Source organism: Pleurodeles waltl, chromosome 2_1 (assembly GCF_031143425.1).
Source record: "Pleurodeles waltl isolate 20211129_DDA chromosome 2_1, aPleWal1.hap1.20221129, whole genome shotgun sequence".
Taxonomy (NCBI): Eukaryota; Metazoa; Chordata; class Amphibia; order Caudata; family Salamandridae; genus Pleurodeles; species Pleurodeles waltl.
In genome coordinates this window covers 667,423,384-667,441,460 of record NC_090438.1, presented here as the reverse complement: position 1 = coordinate 667,441,460, position 18,077 = coordinate 667,423,384, and the positions used below count along the sequence as shown (strand labels likewise).

The 18,077-nt window shown below is 43.7% G+C and overlaps 1 protein-coding gene across 4 annotated transcripts in view; it reads left to right on the top strand.

Annotated features, from left to right (window-relative positions):
* The window catches only part of SLC6A20 (solute carrier family 6 member 20), a 441,916-nt gene that overhangs the window by 148,942 nt on the left and 274,897 nt on the right, over positions 1 to 18,077 (top strand). For all 4 annotated transcript variants that reach the window (XM_069216293.1, XM_069216310.1, XM_069216300.1 and 1 more), the window contains exon 2: positions 12,248 to 12,388. In XM_069216293.1, the coding sequence (XP_069072394.1) occupies positions 12,248 to 12,388 (141 nt within the window). The remainder of the gene's footprint in view (positions 1 to 12,247; positions 12,389 to 18,077) is intronic.

The window sequence follows — 18,077 nt, the reverse complement described above, 5'->3', positions numbered from 1 at the left end:
ACATCAGGCATGTTGACAAAAGGAGTTTAGGAAAAGAGTAAAACGTTAGTAGACTAGTAGGCCCAACTTTTTAAAGAAAAGAAAAGCTTTTCAGAAACTTTGAAAAACGTTTGCAAAGTTTAAAATAACTTTTTAGAAAGTTAAAAGTGACTTCTAGGTATAATTATGTATAGCTCTTAGTATTGGAGCAAGCTTTTCTTGTGAAAAACACTAATTACAAAGTGGTAAAGCAATTGCAAGTACTTATCCCACCGCTGCACTACCAATGTAGGAGGCTGGCCTGACTTGTAGTGGGTACCTTAGGTACTTACACCTTATAGCAGGTCCAGTTATCCCTTATTAGCGAAATGTAGTAGTTTTCTAGCAGCTCAGGCTGATAGAGGTAGCTGTATCAGAGCAGCTTAAGTTGAACTAGGACACATGCAAAGCTCCTGCAATACCACTATTGTTACACAGTATTTATACACAATAAAAGACAATACTCAGTGTTACCAAAAATAAAGGTACTTTATTTTAGTGACATAAGGCCAAAAATATCTTAGAGGCAATACTCCTTCTGGAGGTACGTATTATATACAATATATACACTAGACAGCAAAATGAGGTAAGTAAATAGTTATAGGATAGTGCAAACAATAGAAAATACCATAGAATGCAATATGAAGAAATAGGTCTGGGGTAACACCATATACGAAGAAAGCGGAATGCAAATCACAAATTCCCCATAGACAAGTGTAGTGTGAAGAGGATCACTTGGATTGTAAGAAAGCCACAAAGGTGAGTAAAATACCCCACCCCAGAGCCCAGGAAAGTAGGAGTGAAGTACTGCTAGTTTCCTTAGGACACACAACAAGTCGTGATTAGTTATTGCAAGAACCAAGCAACACTACAAGCAAAAAATGGTGGATTCCTGGACCTGAAGACCTGTAAAGAGAGGAGACCAGGTCCAGAAGTTGCAGAAGATTCGAAGAAGGACAGGAACCTCTGCCAACCCAGAAGATGGTGCAAAAGAGGATTCTCCGGTTGGAAGAAGTCTGCAGATGAGCACCAAAGAAGATGGCTGCGGTACCTGCATGATGCAAAGGATGTCCTACGTTGATATGTTGGATGCAAGCAATATCACTTTTTGCATCAAAATGGTGCTGCCTGGACCCAGGAAGAAGGCTGCGGGTTCCTGCATGATGCAAAGGATGCCCCACGTCGAGATGTTGGATGCAGGCGAGTTGCAGTGCTGGATTCGTCCAACACACCTTAGTTCAAGCAATGTCACGGTTTGCGTACAAATGGCTCTGCCTGGACCCAGGAGGGGCCTAGGGGCCTCAACTCAGACTGAGGAGGTAGGGGGGCTCCCAATACTGGAGGTAACCCACAGATGACCAGGCAGCACCCACAGAGGTCCCAGAACACTGGGACAAAGAAGGTGCAAATTGCAGTTGCTGCAGCACTACAAAAGAAGGTCCCACGCCACCGGAGATCAACTCAGCGAGTTGAGTGTTGCAGGAGAGAGTGCTGGGGACCTGGGCCAGGCTGTGCACGAAAGATTCTTGCAAATAGTGCACAGAGGCCTCAGAAGGTGAAGATGACGCGGTGCACAGGGGTACTGTTGCAAACGGGGAAGGCAAGCTCTTACCGCCTCCAAATTTGGACAGCAGGTCCTTAGGACAGTCTGTGTCAAAGGGGTCCACCACCTGTGTTCCAAGGAGCATGCTCATCTCAAGGAGAGGAGTCCAAGAGAACCGGTCGTCATCTTAGAAGGTGCCTGCTGGAGTAGGGAAGTGACTCTGTCACTCCACAGGAGATTTCTTCGATCCTTCTGGTGCAGGGTCAAGACAGAGAGTCCCCAGAGTTTACACCCCGTGGAAACTGTTGCAGTTGCTGGCTGGAGCTGAAGTTGCAGAGTCAAAGTAGCCCTTCTGGATACTTTGTTGCAGTTACAGCGGTTCCTGGAGAAGTCTGCAGTTGATCCGAGGTCAGAGGGTGAAGCAGTAGTTGCAGAGGATTCCTGATGGAAACCTGCAAGCAGAATCTGTAGAGGAACCCACAGGAGAGACCCTAAATAGCCCTTAGAGGGGGATTGGCTACCTAACTAGGTATGCACCTATCAGGAGGGGTCTCTGACGTCACCTGCTGGCACTGGCCACTCAGAGGTCTCCAGAGTGTCCCCACACCTTGGAAAACAAGATGGCTAAAGCCAGGGTCACACTGGAGAAGCTCTGGGCACCACCCCTGGGGTAGTGATGGACAGGGGAGTTGTCACCCCCTTTCTTTTGTCCAGTTTTGCGCCACAGCAGGGATCTGGGGTCCCTGAACCGTTGTAGACTGGCTTATGCAAGGAGGGCACCATCTATGCTCTTCAATGCATTTCCAGAGGCTCTGGGAGGCTACCTGTCCCAAGCCTGTAACACCTATTTCCAAAGGGAGAGGGTGTAACATCCTCCTCCCAAAGGAAATGCTTTTTTCTGCCTTCCTGGGACTGAGCTGCTCAGACCCCAGGAGGGCAGAAGCCTGTCTGTGAGGTGGCAGCAGCTGTAGCTGCAGTGCAAGCCTCAGAGAGCTGGTCTGGCAGTACTGGGGTTCCATGGTGGAGCCCCCAGGGTGCATGGGATTGCCCCCCAAATACCAGATTTGGAATGGGGGAAAATTCCATGATCTTAAACACCTTACATGGCCATATTTGGAGTTACCATTGTGAAGCTACATATAGGTATTGACCTCCATGTAGTGCATGTGTGTAATGGTATCCCCGCACTCACGAAATCTGGGGAATTGGCCCTGGACAGCATGGGGCACCATTGCTGGTGCAAGGGTGCCCTCACACTTAGTAACATTGCACCTAGCCTTCAGTAAATGAAGGTTAGACATATAGGTGACTTATAAGTTACTTCAGTGTAGTGAAAATGGCTGTGATATAGTGTGTGCACTATTTCACGCCGGCTGCAGTGGCAGTCCTGTGAAAGGGTTTGTCTGAGCTCCTCATGGGTGGAAAAAGAAATGCTGCAGCCCATAAGGATCTCCTGGAACCCCAATGCCCTGGGTACCTAGTTACCATATACTAGGGACTTATAAGCGGGGTCCAGTGTGCCCAATTGGAATTGGTAAATGAAGTCACTAAACTATAGTGACTAATTTGGAAGCAGAGAGAGCCTAAGCACTGAATTTCTGGTTAGCAGAACTTCAGTGATACAGTTAAGCACTACTGACAACACACACATTAGGCCACAAACTATGAGCACTGGGGTCCTCGCTAGCAGGATCCCAGTGAGACATCCAAAACACACTGACAAATAGGGTTTTCACTATGAGCGGTGGGGTCCTGGCTAGCAGGATCCCAGTGAGACAGTACAAACACACTGACACACACTCACAAACAGGCCAAAAGTGGGGGCAACCCTGCTAGAAAAAGGCTACTTTCTCACAAGAGCAAATTGTAAAATGGACAGTTATCAATAATGCAAAACACCAGTTCGAAAATCATGGTATTGGTAATTAATTGTTGATTTTGTGTGCGAGGAAATAACACGCAATCTGAACACTGTGATAAAGGAAAATATTTAAAAATACTCAAACATTTTTCATACCACTTGCCAAAACATGTGATGCAAGGTGCTCCACCTAGTTCTTGAGAGGTTTTAGAAAACCAATTCAGAAAAAAATGTTAATTTTCACTTGCATGTTTAAACATACATTTGGGTTTAGATTTACAAATTTCGGGAATGCCTAAATGTTGCCAGGATTACGACTGGGAAGCTGGGCCAGTCTCAATTTTGGAGTACTCATTGAATATGTATAATATTTATTTTCTCATGAAGCACAGAGGAGTAGCTTCAGAAGGGTGTTTGGGGTGTGGCTTCCCAATTAAATGCATGCTTAGCTTTGTAGTTGGGTCTAGGGGGCACGATTTGAGTCTGCTAGCTCTGTTTTGTTTTTAATCCTTATGAGCCAACAATGAAAGTGAAAGACAAAACAGTTAACTTTGACATAAACGGGACAGAGTGAGAGACAGAGATAGCCATATGGTGGCAACATTTCAAAATGTGAATCCATACAATCTGGAATTAATACCAGCTTCCCTGCTTGCTGAAATTGTGTGATCCCATGCAAATAGTTTATTTCACAGAGCCTCATTTCCCTTTATTACAACATATGAGTGCAAGTTTAAATACTTGAGTTCTGGATGTGCTCTTAATTTTTTTTAATAGACTGTAATGTTGCTCCAACTATAATGTTTAGGGTTTGCATGACTACTGGCTTGCCTCTCAGTTCTGGCATTGCCCTTGGGCGTAGCCATGAATGTTTCTAAAAACTATCACTTTAAATGAATGCCTGTGAAGGGTTGTTATAATCCTAACTACTAAGACAAAACCCTTCCACGTGTTAAAGAAATACACTTTTTTGAATTTTTAAGAGATTGTATCATATTTTTACATTATCTTTTTTGCACAATACACATGCCAAACGTGACTCGGCTTGTGTACAGCCTCTTAATGCCAAGCAAAGCTATGGCTTGGCTCACTTTATTAATTTGCTTGTGCATCGTCTTTCATTTGCCACTTGGGCTTTGTACATGAGGCAGTCAGTAACTTGGTAAAATGATGTGTAAAAGACTAGGATTAGAGATGTGGAGCCCTGGTCACATGTGCTGATTTCACAACGCTAGGCTTTTTGTAGCAGAGATTAAGAAGAGGATGTGCAGTAAAAATACATTTAAAATATGTGAACCCATGGCAGGGCTCTGGGGCATATTTTGTATGTGAACGTATTCATAAGGTCTCAGGGAGAACTACAATGCCCAAGTAGGGAGGCCATGGGTGTAGCTTCAGTTGTGGTGTTTCAGATGTGATAAGCCTCAAAATATATTCTTGATTTGGTAGATAGGCTTGAGGGCCCAGAGTTGGGTCTACTATGACTGTGTCGATTTTTTACATCATTCTCATTTCCCTAAGAGGTTTTACCTTGTTCATCTTTTGTATCAAAATCCTATATACATATCATGACTGGTTTATCAACAGAAGTAGTAATTCTGCACCCCTAGAAGTACTCCTTTAAGGGGTGCAAATGTAGTACTTTTTGGAACTCACAAACATTGGCAGTATTAGCCTTGGAAAGCTATGCCAGTCTCAGGTTTCCTGGCATACTGCTGTCAATCAAATATCCAAAAAGTGATTGGAAAACTGCTTGCTAACAGTATAACCAGTGCCATTCCAACCCATCATTTTGTAACCAACTGTTCTGTAGACAAAGGCCCACTTAATAATACAACACAGTACTGAGCCTGTTCCTCATGGGAACAGTCTATCTCATCCTTTGGTTATCTCACCCCTCCATCCTGCAACCCACTGCTTTTTTAGTTGGGAAATTTGAGATTCACACCTTCAAATGTCACTGACCAGACTACCCCTCTGGGAACATATGCATGTTAAAATGCATTTTCTGCTAAAGGAAACCCTTATGCCAGATGCCTTCCAATGTTGATTGTTTTCCCTTCTTTTCCCAATCTATACCTTTTCTTGAAGGGGAGATGGATGAGAAAAAGTTACTAAATATCCATAAACTCACATGGTTGTGCATATGCCTTTGCTGCACACAATGGAATCCAGCTCCACCATGCAGTGGAGCAGATTTACTGTCATGTAAAATTACACTAGACTGGTAATATTAATAGTTGTAGAGTGCTATCAGCTTGTTCTGTAGTAAAATATGTATACGCAACACTCACCCCTACTGCTGGGCGCATGTGAGGGGATATATAAACAGGAAGATCACCGCTCAGGATCTCAAAAAGTATTCCTAGTGTGTGCGTCAAGTCTGTGCCACACTTGGATCGTGGTGCGGGCCTGAGCCCTTTACAATAACAATGAGGGTGGTAACTGCATTCTAGTGAGAGTCTATGCATAAAACCATCACGCAGCCAGACAGATTGAAGTGTACCATAATTAAGAATAAATCATTTCCAAAGTCTACTCATGATCAAAGGAAGGACACAAACTAGCCTGTGGGAAGATGTGGAACAGTACCCCACTCACTGCTCCACAACATAAAGTCCAGTCCTTAATTTCAGCCGATGGTTTCCCGTGTTCGGCACCAGCACTAAATTGTCAAAACCGGTACTTGTGACAGTTTTCCACAAGGTGACACTGTCTGGCTAATTTGGAAATTGCCACAACAACAGTTAATCAGTAATTCAATATACATTACAAATTACTATTACCTGCTGCCCAAGCTATTCTTATAGCTTTGGGGGCCTGGAATAGTCCGAATTGTTATACTTGTAGTTGTGTTGTTACTTTCATTGGCAATATGGCAAGGGCAATGTGTGGTGAAAGCTGCAGTGGCCACCTGAGGAGGGCCCCGGAACTTATGTTTTTTTTACAAATTAAACACTTATTAAGGGCCTGATTTAGAGTTTGGCGCATGGGTTACTGTGTCACCAATGTGATGGATATCCCATCCGCCGTATTACAATCCATTATAGCCTATGGGAATTGTAAAATAGCGGACAAGATATCCGTCATATTTGTGAAGGAGTAACCTGCCCGCCAAACTCTAAATCAGGCCCTAAATCTCTTAGCTGGAGAAGGGCCCTGGAAGCCAGGACACCCTCACTGCCCAGCATGGCGGAGAGCCAGCATAGCAGACAGTGCTGCAGCAGAACAAGTCACATCGACTGCACCAGGGTGTGAAGAGCAGAGAAAAGATAGAGTGCCCTCTGATGGTGGCAGACTGCAACATATGCTCAATAAGACACCTAGGCCCATATTTATACTTTTTTAGCGCCGCATTTGCACCACTTTTTGACGCAAAATCGGCGCAAACTTACAAAATACAATTGTATTTTGCATGTTTGCGCTGATTTTGCATCAAAAAATGATGCAAATGCGGCACTAAAAAAGTATAAATATGGGCCCTAAGGTGGTGAGAAGCACTAATAAAGGTTAGTGGCAGGCAGTAGATTAGATAGTGAGACAATCCATGCATGTGTCACTCCCCCAGGGGAATTGAAATCTGGCAAGGTTGTACACAACAAGATAAAACAAAAAATAAACAAAATAAAATATATAAAAGAACAGAGTGAGACACTTCCTTTTCTCAAACAGGGAAAAAAAAAGAAGTGAGAGAGAAAGGGATGGACAGGAAAAATAAAATTAAGAGCAAATACCCGAGGACACAAAAGCAAATCACCTGGCACCTCATACATGGTTGATGTCTGGCAACATCTGCCCTGCAACAGTGTTGGCCTCTAGGGATCTAGCAGCCAATAGGGGTGACTACCTACTCATTCAAAACAGTGTTGCCACCTTTCAGTGAGTTTATTGAGCCAGCCACAGTGGTACCCACGTGGAAAGCCGGGGTTGGCCACTTTAATAATTATTTCCAAGCCATAAGGGAAACAAGCAGCATGGTCACGAAGTCCCTTCTGCTACACTTTGCAGGGGAGAGGTGTACAGGTTGTTTGAAAATCTATCAGGGACGACGGAGGGGCGAGGGGGGAGACCGTCAAACTATATCTCGACATGAGACTAACAATCTAAGTCATACGGCATGAATGGCACATCACCCCCACAATTTATGACATCATTGCAGACTTAAATGGGGCCCAATTGTTGTTGAAGTTGGAGTTTAACGCTGGGTACCACCAGCTGATGCTTGACTTGGCCAGTAGATATATCACAACTATGATGCAACAATAACAGCCCTGATGCCCAGTTCAGCCTTCAGCCTAACTTAGATTACAAGCATTTTAAGCTATGAGAAGCTCACCAATGAGAGGAAGAGACAATTGATGGCATTCACACCCGTTTACTAGAACCAGCCAGCACTTTTATTGATAAAATCAGCTCAAGGAGGTGAGGGCGCAGATCAACCAAGGGTACAGGTCATCAGTACTGAGATTCTTGATACTTCGTCAGTCGGGCATATGACTTGAAGACATATTAATACTAGCTAGATCATATAAATTGTCGAACAGAAGGGCAGAAGAAATAGAAATTGCCTTGACCCTGGGACATGTTTACCCCAGCAGCACCAAGTGGGTAAAGGTCTAAGAAGGAACCATCAAAGCCATACAGACTAAACTACTACCGTGACAACGTCATGCAGAAACTCTTGTTATGATGTATATCCCCCTGACAAGTACTCAGCTGAAGGCCACAAATGCTTGAAATGTGACAAGGCAAACCATTTTTCCTGCATCTGTAGAGGTAGAGAAACAGGAGGGAGAACCGCTGGAAGGCAGCTCATCACACCCACGCTAAGGCAGCTGAGGTTGCTGACACTAGACTGTGGCACACTCACCACAAAGAGACTCGTTGCACAACACTCAGGACACATATGATGAAGAGGAGGAGGAAATAACCCTAATTTTGTATACTAAGCAAGGCAAAGGAAACTAATTACCTCATCCCCTCTGTGTGGTGACAATAACTGGCTCATCTGTAACTGCACTGATTGAATCATGGACATTGACAAATGTCATGGACATCAAGCAATACAAACCCCTGACACCAAAGCCCCCCCCCAAACCCAACATCCATGAAAATATATGCACACAGGTGTGGCAGCATACCCTGCTACTCTCAGGAGTCATTGACATCACTGTATGAATCTGGACCATAGGACTCAAGCCAGCTTTCACATTACTATGTAAGGTGAAGGGACCCACATGTGATGCCACATGGTAGAGGATCTATGACTTGTGTTTTTTGCTCAAAATATAAGGAGCGCCAAGCGTAGCACTTTTTAAAGTATTTCCCGAAACCGTTTCAAGTCCTTGGTTGCTTGACGAATACCTCGGACAAGCTCCATATTGACAAAACAATCAGACGAGTGACGGATACCTCGGACAAGCTCCATATTGACAAAACAATCAGACGAGTGGCCCTAAGGCACGGGAGGATGCCTTTTCATTTATGGCCACTAGTAGAAAAGGAACTACTAAGGCTAGAACAGGTGGATGTGAAAGTGAAAGTATCCTGGCTCACCCAATGTGTATCCACCATGGTGAACACTGTGAAACCCAAACACCCTGAGGCAGTCAGATTACATCTCGACAAGAGACTCCTCATCTAAGCCATACGGCGTGAATGACACATCATGCCCACAACTGATGACATAATTGTAGACCTCAATGGCACCCAATGGTTCTCACAATTGGACTTGAATGTTGGGTACCACCAGCAGATGCTTGACTCGGCCAGGAGGTATATTACGACATTCTCCACCCACCTAGGCCTGAGGAGGTTGAAGTGCCTCAAATTTGGTATATTGACGGCTGCTGAGGTGTTTCGGAATGTCACTCAGGAAACTCTCTCAGGAATAGAAGGGTGATAAACATTAGTGATTACATTTTTATCAACCCCACAACAATGGTGGACAGTCATCTATGTCTGTGTGCTTCTTTTTTGACAGTAAAATTAACCTAGTCAGGTACGTATTTTTCAAAGAGGGCCTCAGCATTAATCCCCGTAAAGCCGAGTCTGCAAAGAAAGGAGTTTTTCCTGGCTTGGCATCATAGCTAGCAGAAGAGGCCTTTAAAATATTAAAAACACACTCCTTCAGTATAACACCATTGCCCTTTTGACGCTAGAAGAAACACAGTACTCATTGAGGACACAAGTGCAGTTGGCCTAGGAACTGTCCTGATGCAAGAACAAGAGACTTAGTTGTGGACTCTGATCTCCTTATGAGCATGGTCGTCATGGATACTGAAGGCCAATATGCACAGACTGAGCGGGAAATATTGCTATCAAGTGTGATTGCTTCAATTTTCACTTGTATGTGTATAGGTGTGAATTTAAGGTAGTGGCGGATCCCAAACCTCTGGCCCATCTCTTCACAGAAACATCACAACATCTGCCCCTGAGGTATAGAACGCTGGGTTGTCCAACTTCAAGAGTACAAATTCCAGGTGGTGTACCAACCTGGCATCAGCAACCCTGATTATTACCTATCCCGACACCCAGTAGCTGGGGAAAGAAGAGTTTATGCAGCTGGTCACACAGGTGCATGTCCCTAATCAAAGGACTTCAAGGAGATCAGAACAGCAACTCAAGAATATGACTGTATACAGAGGGCCCTGGGGGACCTGCAACACCTGACAGCTGAAGGACTGTCTAACAAACACCTACAGAGGACAGCTGGAAATGCAAGCACTAATGCAATTATGAAAAGTGAGGGACAAGCTTAGTGCCACAGGAAATGGCTTCCTCCTGTGAGGGGAATGTATTATAGTGCCGTCATTGCTGTGGAAATGAGTCACTGAACTCACACCAGAGAAAGGCCAAGACAAATTACATACTCCAATACAAAACGTGGATCCCAGGGATAGATAAAGTGGTAGAACTCCTGGTGAAAAAATGCAAAGCCTTTCAGATAATGGGGGGAGGGGGAAGCCCTGCGGAGTGGTGTCAGGCAAACCCTGTTGAACCCCTTGTGCAAGGATAAGCTGGATTTTGGCAGTTTTCCTGGCAGATGGACACTCCACGTTTCCTGTGGTGAAGTTACTGACAACAACAGTCTTCCACAAGAGACACCCCCCTACTAGAAAAGACGTTCACCATCTTAGGCCTACTAGAGCAGATAATGGACTCCATTCCAGGGACCGTATTCAAGGAGTACCTGAAATATCTGGGGACCAAGCATAGAAGGATAATGCCACAGTGGCCATAAACAAACAGTGATGTGGAGCAGGAAATGAGGACATTGAACAAAGTGCTCCACATAGGACTAGAGTAGATCATGAAGAAGAGCTGGAATGGTGTCTGCATCGTTTTTGAGAGTGTACTGTAACACGCCGCACAGCACCACACTTTGCTCATGTTCAAATGGCTGATGCAAGACAGAATTCTAGCTAGACACTCCGGATGCCCCACGCTTTTGAATGCAACAAGTAGCCAATAACTGAGGCAGGAAACCAATGATTGGCCAAACCATATCCAGAGGGAGCAGGGTCTACAGATACAAGTAGGGGATTCAGGGCCAGATGTAGCAAACCGTTTTACCCATTCTATGTCTATGGGAAAATGTGTTCGTACATATGCCCCTTAAAGCCTACAAGGGACCGACACCCCAGGTGGAAATTTAGGACACCATTTGAAAATGGCCCCCAGACAAATGGAGAAAGTTAAAGGTATGATGATATTTGCATCCAACAGAGGAGAGTAGGTGACAAGGAATGTATCCTGGTTCACAAACATCCTGGAGCTTATAGAGGAAGAATCAAGAGATGAAGGAACTGTGAAAATTCAGGACTTACCTGTTAATAGATCAATAGATCATGGGTAGCGGACAGCCCATGTGCTGAAGAAGAAAGCCAAAACAGCCTGGTGGGGACCCAAAGACAAGATATTGAGAGTCAAGGATGTGTCTCTGTCCCTGGGCTGCATTGCAAAAAGAAAAATGAAAAGTTTTGTTTTAATTTTTTTAAGAGTAGACAGTGGACCCCAATGCCTGCTCTTAAAATATTTGCACCACCATTCGCAAAGGAGAAATGGTCCCTGGGACCCCTTCCTGTTTGCAAATGTCTCACCACCAACTTTAAGTTGGTGGGAACTGTGAATGTTTTGCACATTCCCAGTCCCAAAACATTCATACATACCAGTGCGACTCGCTTTTAGAAAGGGATGCCTGCACGCCCCTTCCTAATAGCGAGTCGTAAACCCTATTGTGTGAGTCGGTATTTGGTTACTGACTCGCAAAATATGGTTGGAAAAAGGCTTCGTACATCTTGCCCAAGAGCTTTTTGACATTGATACTCTTCCAAACTAAGAACAAGTTAGAGCCATTGCACATTATTCCTCCTCAGACATGCTCATTATGGGCGAGCACTAAGTGCTCCGTCCATTCTGTAATCTCTCTTTGGGCTTTAAACCACACCCATGCCACATCAGTCATTTACATTGGTTCGTGGGCTTGCCTTTTAAAATCCGCTTGCTTTCATTTGTGAAAGGCATGCATACCTCATGCCTTTTCCGATGTTTAGCCCACCTACCGGTAAAGGACCACAAACATACGAGGCTCGATGTTTTCAGCCTGGAGTCCGGACTACTTTATTTCTTTATTTTACACATGCTGCATTTTACATAGCGCGATCGCGGTGCGTTTTTTTTGCTTTACAACGCTAATAGCTCCAACTCGAACAAATGCGAGACCCGTTGCATTGAAAATGCTTGTTTTTATTGTGTATTGCTGAAATAAATCAAAAATGTAAGAGTAAATTTTTTGACTGAGGTTTATTTTCTCTTTCTTCCAGGTGGTTTTCTTATCCCCTACCTCATCATGTTGATTGTAGAGGGGATGCCTCTCATGTACCTGGAGTTAGCAGTGGGACAGCACATGCGCCAGGGGAGCATCGGTGCCTGGAAGTCAATAAGCCCGTACCTCAGTGGCGTCGGTATGTTTCCGTCGCTCTTGCTTTGGCAGGTTGTTATCTTTTTAAAATGCCTTCCTTTTCTTCATACGTGTGCTAATAGGTCTTATTAATCAATCAAACCAAACCACAACTTCTATATCGCTGCTAATCACACGTGGGGTCTCAAGGCGCTGTCTTGTCAAGGGCAATGCAGAAAGTGATCCCAAAGGATGAATGTCACAGTTTTAAATGATGATTTTAGTGACCCGGGGAATATTACAATGTCATTTGAGGCGTCATCAGAACCTAAAGAGGAAAAGAGTGCCCTGCAAAAGAATTCACTCTAAGGGGATGCATGGTGCGATAGAAAACATGAATTCGAAATATCAAAATAATTGAAGAAATACTAATTACCATTTGGCACGTCAAAATCCACTAAATTGCTTAGGTCCTAAAAGACAGGCAGGAGTAAGTCTCTGATATAAACTTGCACTTATCTCTTGTTTCACTACAATTCTGAATATAGAGACTATATTGAGTCGACCTCCTACTGTAACTAAGTTACAACCTCTAATGCCTGAGACAGAGCGCTGTTCATCACTTATGGCGGATGATAATGTGTGCCAAGCAATCCCTCCTAAAGCATTAACCTTGTTCTCTGGATCCTGTAGAAGCAATATACTGTCACTGCCTCCACCAATGACACATACAACAAGAATATGGTAAACGGGAATGGATAGGAGGGGGAAACAGAGACACTAGACTTCAGCTAAGGGCTATAAGAAAGACCATAATATCCTGCCTTGACAGTCCTGAATCTATCTGTAAAACTGAATGGATACATTTTAAATGTATATGTAAGCAGGGGCGTCGTTAACCCCCCCCACATTAGCAGCTACAGTGCGGGTGGGGTTTTTGATGGGCCTCTTCTGTATGCAACTCGGAAGACACAGGCTCATAATTAATAAGAAAGGGTGGTAAGGTGAGTGAGTGAAAGGATGAATTGATTGATGGATTGATGCATGGATGTTTGAGTGAAATTAATAGGTGAGTGAATGAAGGGGTGGATGGATAGATGCCTGGATGAGTGAGTGAAATGATGGCTGTAAAGACAGATGAGTGAAAGGAAAAAATGATGAATGGATGGATTGGTGGATGTATGTGTGAAAGGGTAGATGGATGATCAGAGAAAAGATAAGAGATAGTGGGTAAGTGCATGGGTGAATGGAGTGGAAGGCTGGATAGGTGGCCGGATTCAAAAGGTGGACTGAAAGGTAAGAAGGACCGAAAGGGAGGATGGATAAGTGAAAGGGTGAATGGATGGATGGATGAGTAAAAAGGTGACTTGAGAGAAAAGATGGATGGATGAGTAAGTTAAATGATGGATTGATGAGAAAAATGGTAAATGGGCGGATTGATGAATGGATGGATGGACTGAGTGAATAGATGGATGGATAGATGAGCGAAAGCATGGATGTAAAGATGAATGAGTGAAAGAATGGATAACTGGATGAAAGGGTGCACAGATGGATGAGTGAAAGGGTGAATGGATGGATAAATGAGTGATGGTGGAGAGCTGATGAGTTAGTAAAAAGATGAGTGGATGAATGGCAAGGTAAATTAATGGATGGGTTAAAGGGTGGATAGATGAGTGAAAGAATTGATGGCGGAGTGAAAATGAGGATGGGTGTATCTATGGAATGAAAGAATGGATGGATCAGTGAGGGAGTGGATGGATGGATGAGCGAAAGGATGGATGGTTGGATTGATGAATGATGGATGGATGACTAAGTGAATGGATGGATAAGTTTGATGGAGAGGTTTGACGATAAACTGATAGTTTTGGCCATGGACGGGCGAATAGTGACAGACTGCTGAATAAAATACTGAATGAATGACAGAATGTAAATGTGAAATGGTGATTATCAGCGGGTGGATGAAAGGATTAAAAGATGAATGAATAGATGTTTGGATTGGGTGAATGGAAGCATGAAAAGATGAATGGATAGATACTTGGATGGAAGAGACAAGCAACCTCTTCTGGGGAGATTCACAGTGACTTGCTTCACTTGCTTGGTGCCATAAGAGCTTTTTTCAAAGTGGAGGTTATTTTAATTTTCTGGCTACTCACTTCTAGCTAAGCAGCTTCTCTGTGTACTCTGCTGCAAAACTTGCATTTCCTGAAATTCAGGCTTTGTGATTACACATTCTCTGTGAAGAAAAGTTTAGTTCCTACTTGGCTTTGGTGTCAATTAGGCATAATCATATATACATATTATTTGTAACTTTATTTTGGATATTCTATTTCATATTGTAAAAATTCCTGAGTTTGTAACTTTGGGTCAAAAATGTAGTCTACATCAGTGGCTGTCAGAGACGTAGCCCATTGTATCCAGCATGGATGTAATGCTTTTGCGTTTGGAACGCTAGCTTTTGTAACACCCTCGAGGGCTGAGATTGGAGAAACAACAATAATGCATTTTCCTTGGGCAAGAGGTCTTTCTTTAATGACAGCCACCTGCACAGCAGTGAGAATTTTCTCAGTGGGAGCAAAGCGTTGTTCTGCCGCTGAGTATAAGTGCGATTTGTATGCAATCGGGACTGTCTCACTTTCATTAAACGTCACATAGGTGAAACCGATGGCCCCAGCTATTACTCTGATGACCAAATGTGTTTTGTTGTCCCTCATATGTAATTGTTGTGGTGCAAGCATATCTGTCTGCAACTCTCGAAATATACATGTATGTTCAATTGTCCAGAATTTACTTGAAAAATCGGGACATATAAGGTCATATAAAGGTTTTATGCGTGTAGCATAATCTGGAATGTAGGTTCTACCAAAATGTAGGAAACCCAATAGTAATTGGAGTTTTTTAATTGTATTCGGTGGTTATAACTGTGCGCATTTCTCTAAGAATTGTGGCGCTAGGTTCTTCCCTTCACTTGACAGCTCATGTCCTAAGAACAGGACGCTGAGGAAGGCTATTTTTGTTTTTCTGAAGTTAAATTTGTATCCAAATTCAGCAAACCCTACAACAATGCGGGCTACCCGTCTTAAATGTTGTAATAATTCATCATCCGTGAGATAGATATCATCTACGTAGGACAATGCTTCAGGGTCAATCTCGTGCAAAATAGCAGTGACACGAGCCGCAAACAGTCCTGAGCTGTTCTTATACCCATGAGGTAAACAACAGAATTTTTTCTGGGAGCCTAGTGCACTGAAACTTGTTAAGTCTCTACTCTCAGGCGCTACATTCTGGCAGAAAAACCCATTCGAAATGTCTAGTGTTGTTTTGTATTTTTTATGCACTATATTGTTCATTAGTGCTGTGCTATGCGAGTTTTGGATAGCATAGGTGCGTGTATGACTGTTTAAATGTCTGTAGTCTAAGACTATTCTGTATGAATGGTCTTGTTTAGCTACGGGGAATAATGGGTTATTCATTGGCGAGACACAGGGTTCATTCACACCCTGGTACTCTAATTGCGTGAGTATTTCTCTCACTGGTGCTTTTGCTTCATGTTTTATAGGATACTGCTGTTGTGGCTGAGGTTCACTTTTAATTGGAATTACATGGTTGGGGGATTCTTTATCCCATCCCACGTGACTTCTGTATAATGCAGGTGCTTGTGCTGAAGCGCATTCAATAGAATAGGATTCAGCGAGTTCGTCTGGAACAAGGGGCGAGAAGAAAGGCCTAATGACTTCTTCTCCATATAGGCAGGTACGGACAAAGTCAGGTGGCCAATCTTGTTCGGCCAACAAGACATCATATACTTTTACTATGCGATCCCAAAAGATTGCATCTATTGTAACGTTACTTTGTACACCCAATCAGGCGTGGAGACACACATGTCCGCAGTTTCTACTTCTATAAAGTCATCAGTTGCTTTCACCTCCAGATGCTCTAGAAGATTCCGGTGAACTATTGTGACCTCTGCCACGCTGTCTAGCAAAGCTAGAGCCCAATTCTTGTTCTTCAAGAGGACCCTCTTCCTGTGTGGCATGTCGGACTGCAACTGCTGCCACCTTTTTCTTTTTAAATAGTTTTTTTGTTGGGCGGGTTTCTCTTCCTTTTTAACAGAAACCTCTGAAGAGCGTTGTGATTCCTGTCTCGGTTTCACGTACTCTTTCTTCACTCTGATCGCCCACCTCTCTCATTTCTTTTTTCCGATGAGTCCTGAAAGGAACGAGATTGGCGTGTATCAGTATATTGATATCTATCAGGCGTTTTTATATTATCTCTATTTCTGAGATTATACCTATTCTGTGGGGTCTCCATACGCGGAGATTCTCCCCTCTCTTTCTTAGGAGTTTGTTGCTTGTTATCCCAGCGTTTCTTCTTACCCTCAGGTGCCTGCTTGGAGTATCTTTGTTCGATTTACCCTGAAATTGTAGTTTTTGTGGTCTGGCCCCTAAGCTATCTCGACCAATACTTGAATAGGTCTCTGCTATTATTTTAGGCAGCTCTCGTTCCTGATCCTGCTGTGGAACGTCATGAAGCCGCATGCGCACTGCAAGTGCGAGAGCTTCCCCTTTAAGGTTACTTAAAATGATTGAGGATACTGTGGCAACATTGCCCATCAATTGCATCCCCAAATCTAGGGCCGGGGCAGCCCCGTATTTGTCTTGAATTTGTTTCAACACTTCTGGTAAGTTTGCAAGTGTCGGTGTACCGTGTGCTGTTGTGTAGAGCGCGGCAAATACCGTGCCCCAAGTATTACAGTTTTCTACTGTAGGGACCATCCCATAAGGCAAGCACATTGTTAATATTCTATGTTTATCCTGAGGTCCCATATGGGGAAATACTGCCTCCAGGGTATTAAGTTTCTGTGCTAGCCAAAACTGAGTTTCCTCTCGTTTGGCAGGTACTTTACCCATGATAGAATGTACAGTCGCAGGATTTCTACCTGGCGTTGCAGCATGTGGATGTGCTGCAGCAGCACGTGCTGGGTTTGTGTTTGCATCACAAATTGTACTAGACGTCTATATATTGCTATTAATTCAATATATAAGTGACAAACCTCAGCTACTGCTAAATTTGCAACCGCAGGATGTGGTGTATAGGTGGCCAATAAAGGCCAGGTAGGAGCGTCATTACTTAGTGGACCTAACCTTACTTGTAACATTGTGTGGGGTAGGGCGCCATCAAGCCAATTATTATGTTCTTGATAAGATAGAGATATCTCTAAATATGCATATGCTCTGTATTGTCCAGGTACATTCGCAGGTATATATTGGTGAAATGTATTTGTGTTCCCATCAACTGCTGGAAATGTGACCCAAGAGTAAAAAAGTTCTGTTCTGTAAGCTGCATGGGTGTCCACCACAAATGTGACTGGACTCCCCTTGGCCGTTAGGCCATTTGCTAATAAATGTGCTGTTAGAGGTTGTCTCATGTTAACCGTTATTTGTACCTGTTGGGGATTTGCCATGATAGTAACACTATGAGTTCAGAGAAGGCACACCAAAATGGGGTTTTCCTTTTAAAGTTCAAGCTTGAACAACCTCCAGCTGTAGTACGGTCACCTACCCAGCTGTGGTGGAAATCCTCAGCACCACAGACGTCTCCGCATATGGCATTGAGGTATCATTATGTATAATGAGGCAGAGATACTCCGGAGGCCCCGAAAATTAGAGCCTGACCAAACGTTGGCGGTGCCATGTCACGTAGGCTCTAATTATTCTAATGAGACTACTGGATTTTGGCAGCAAGATTGTCCACGG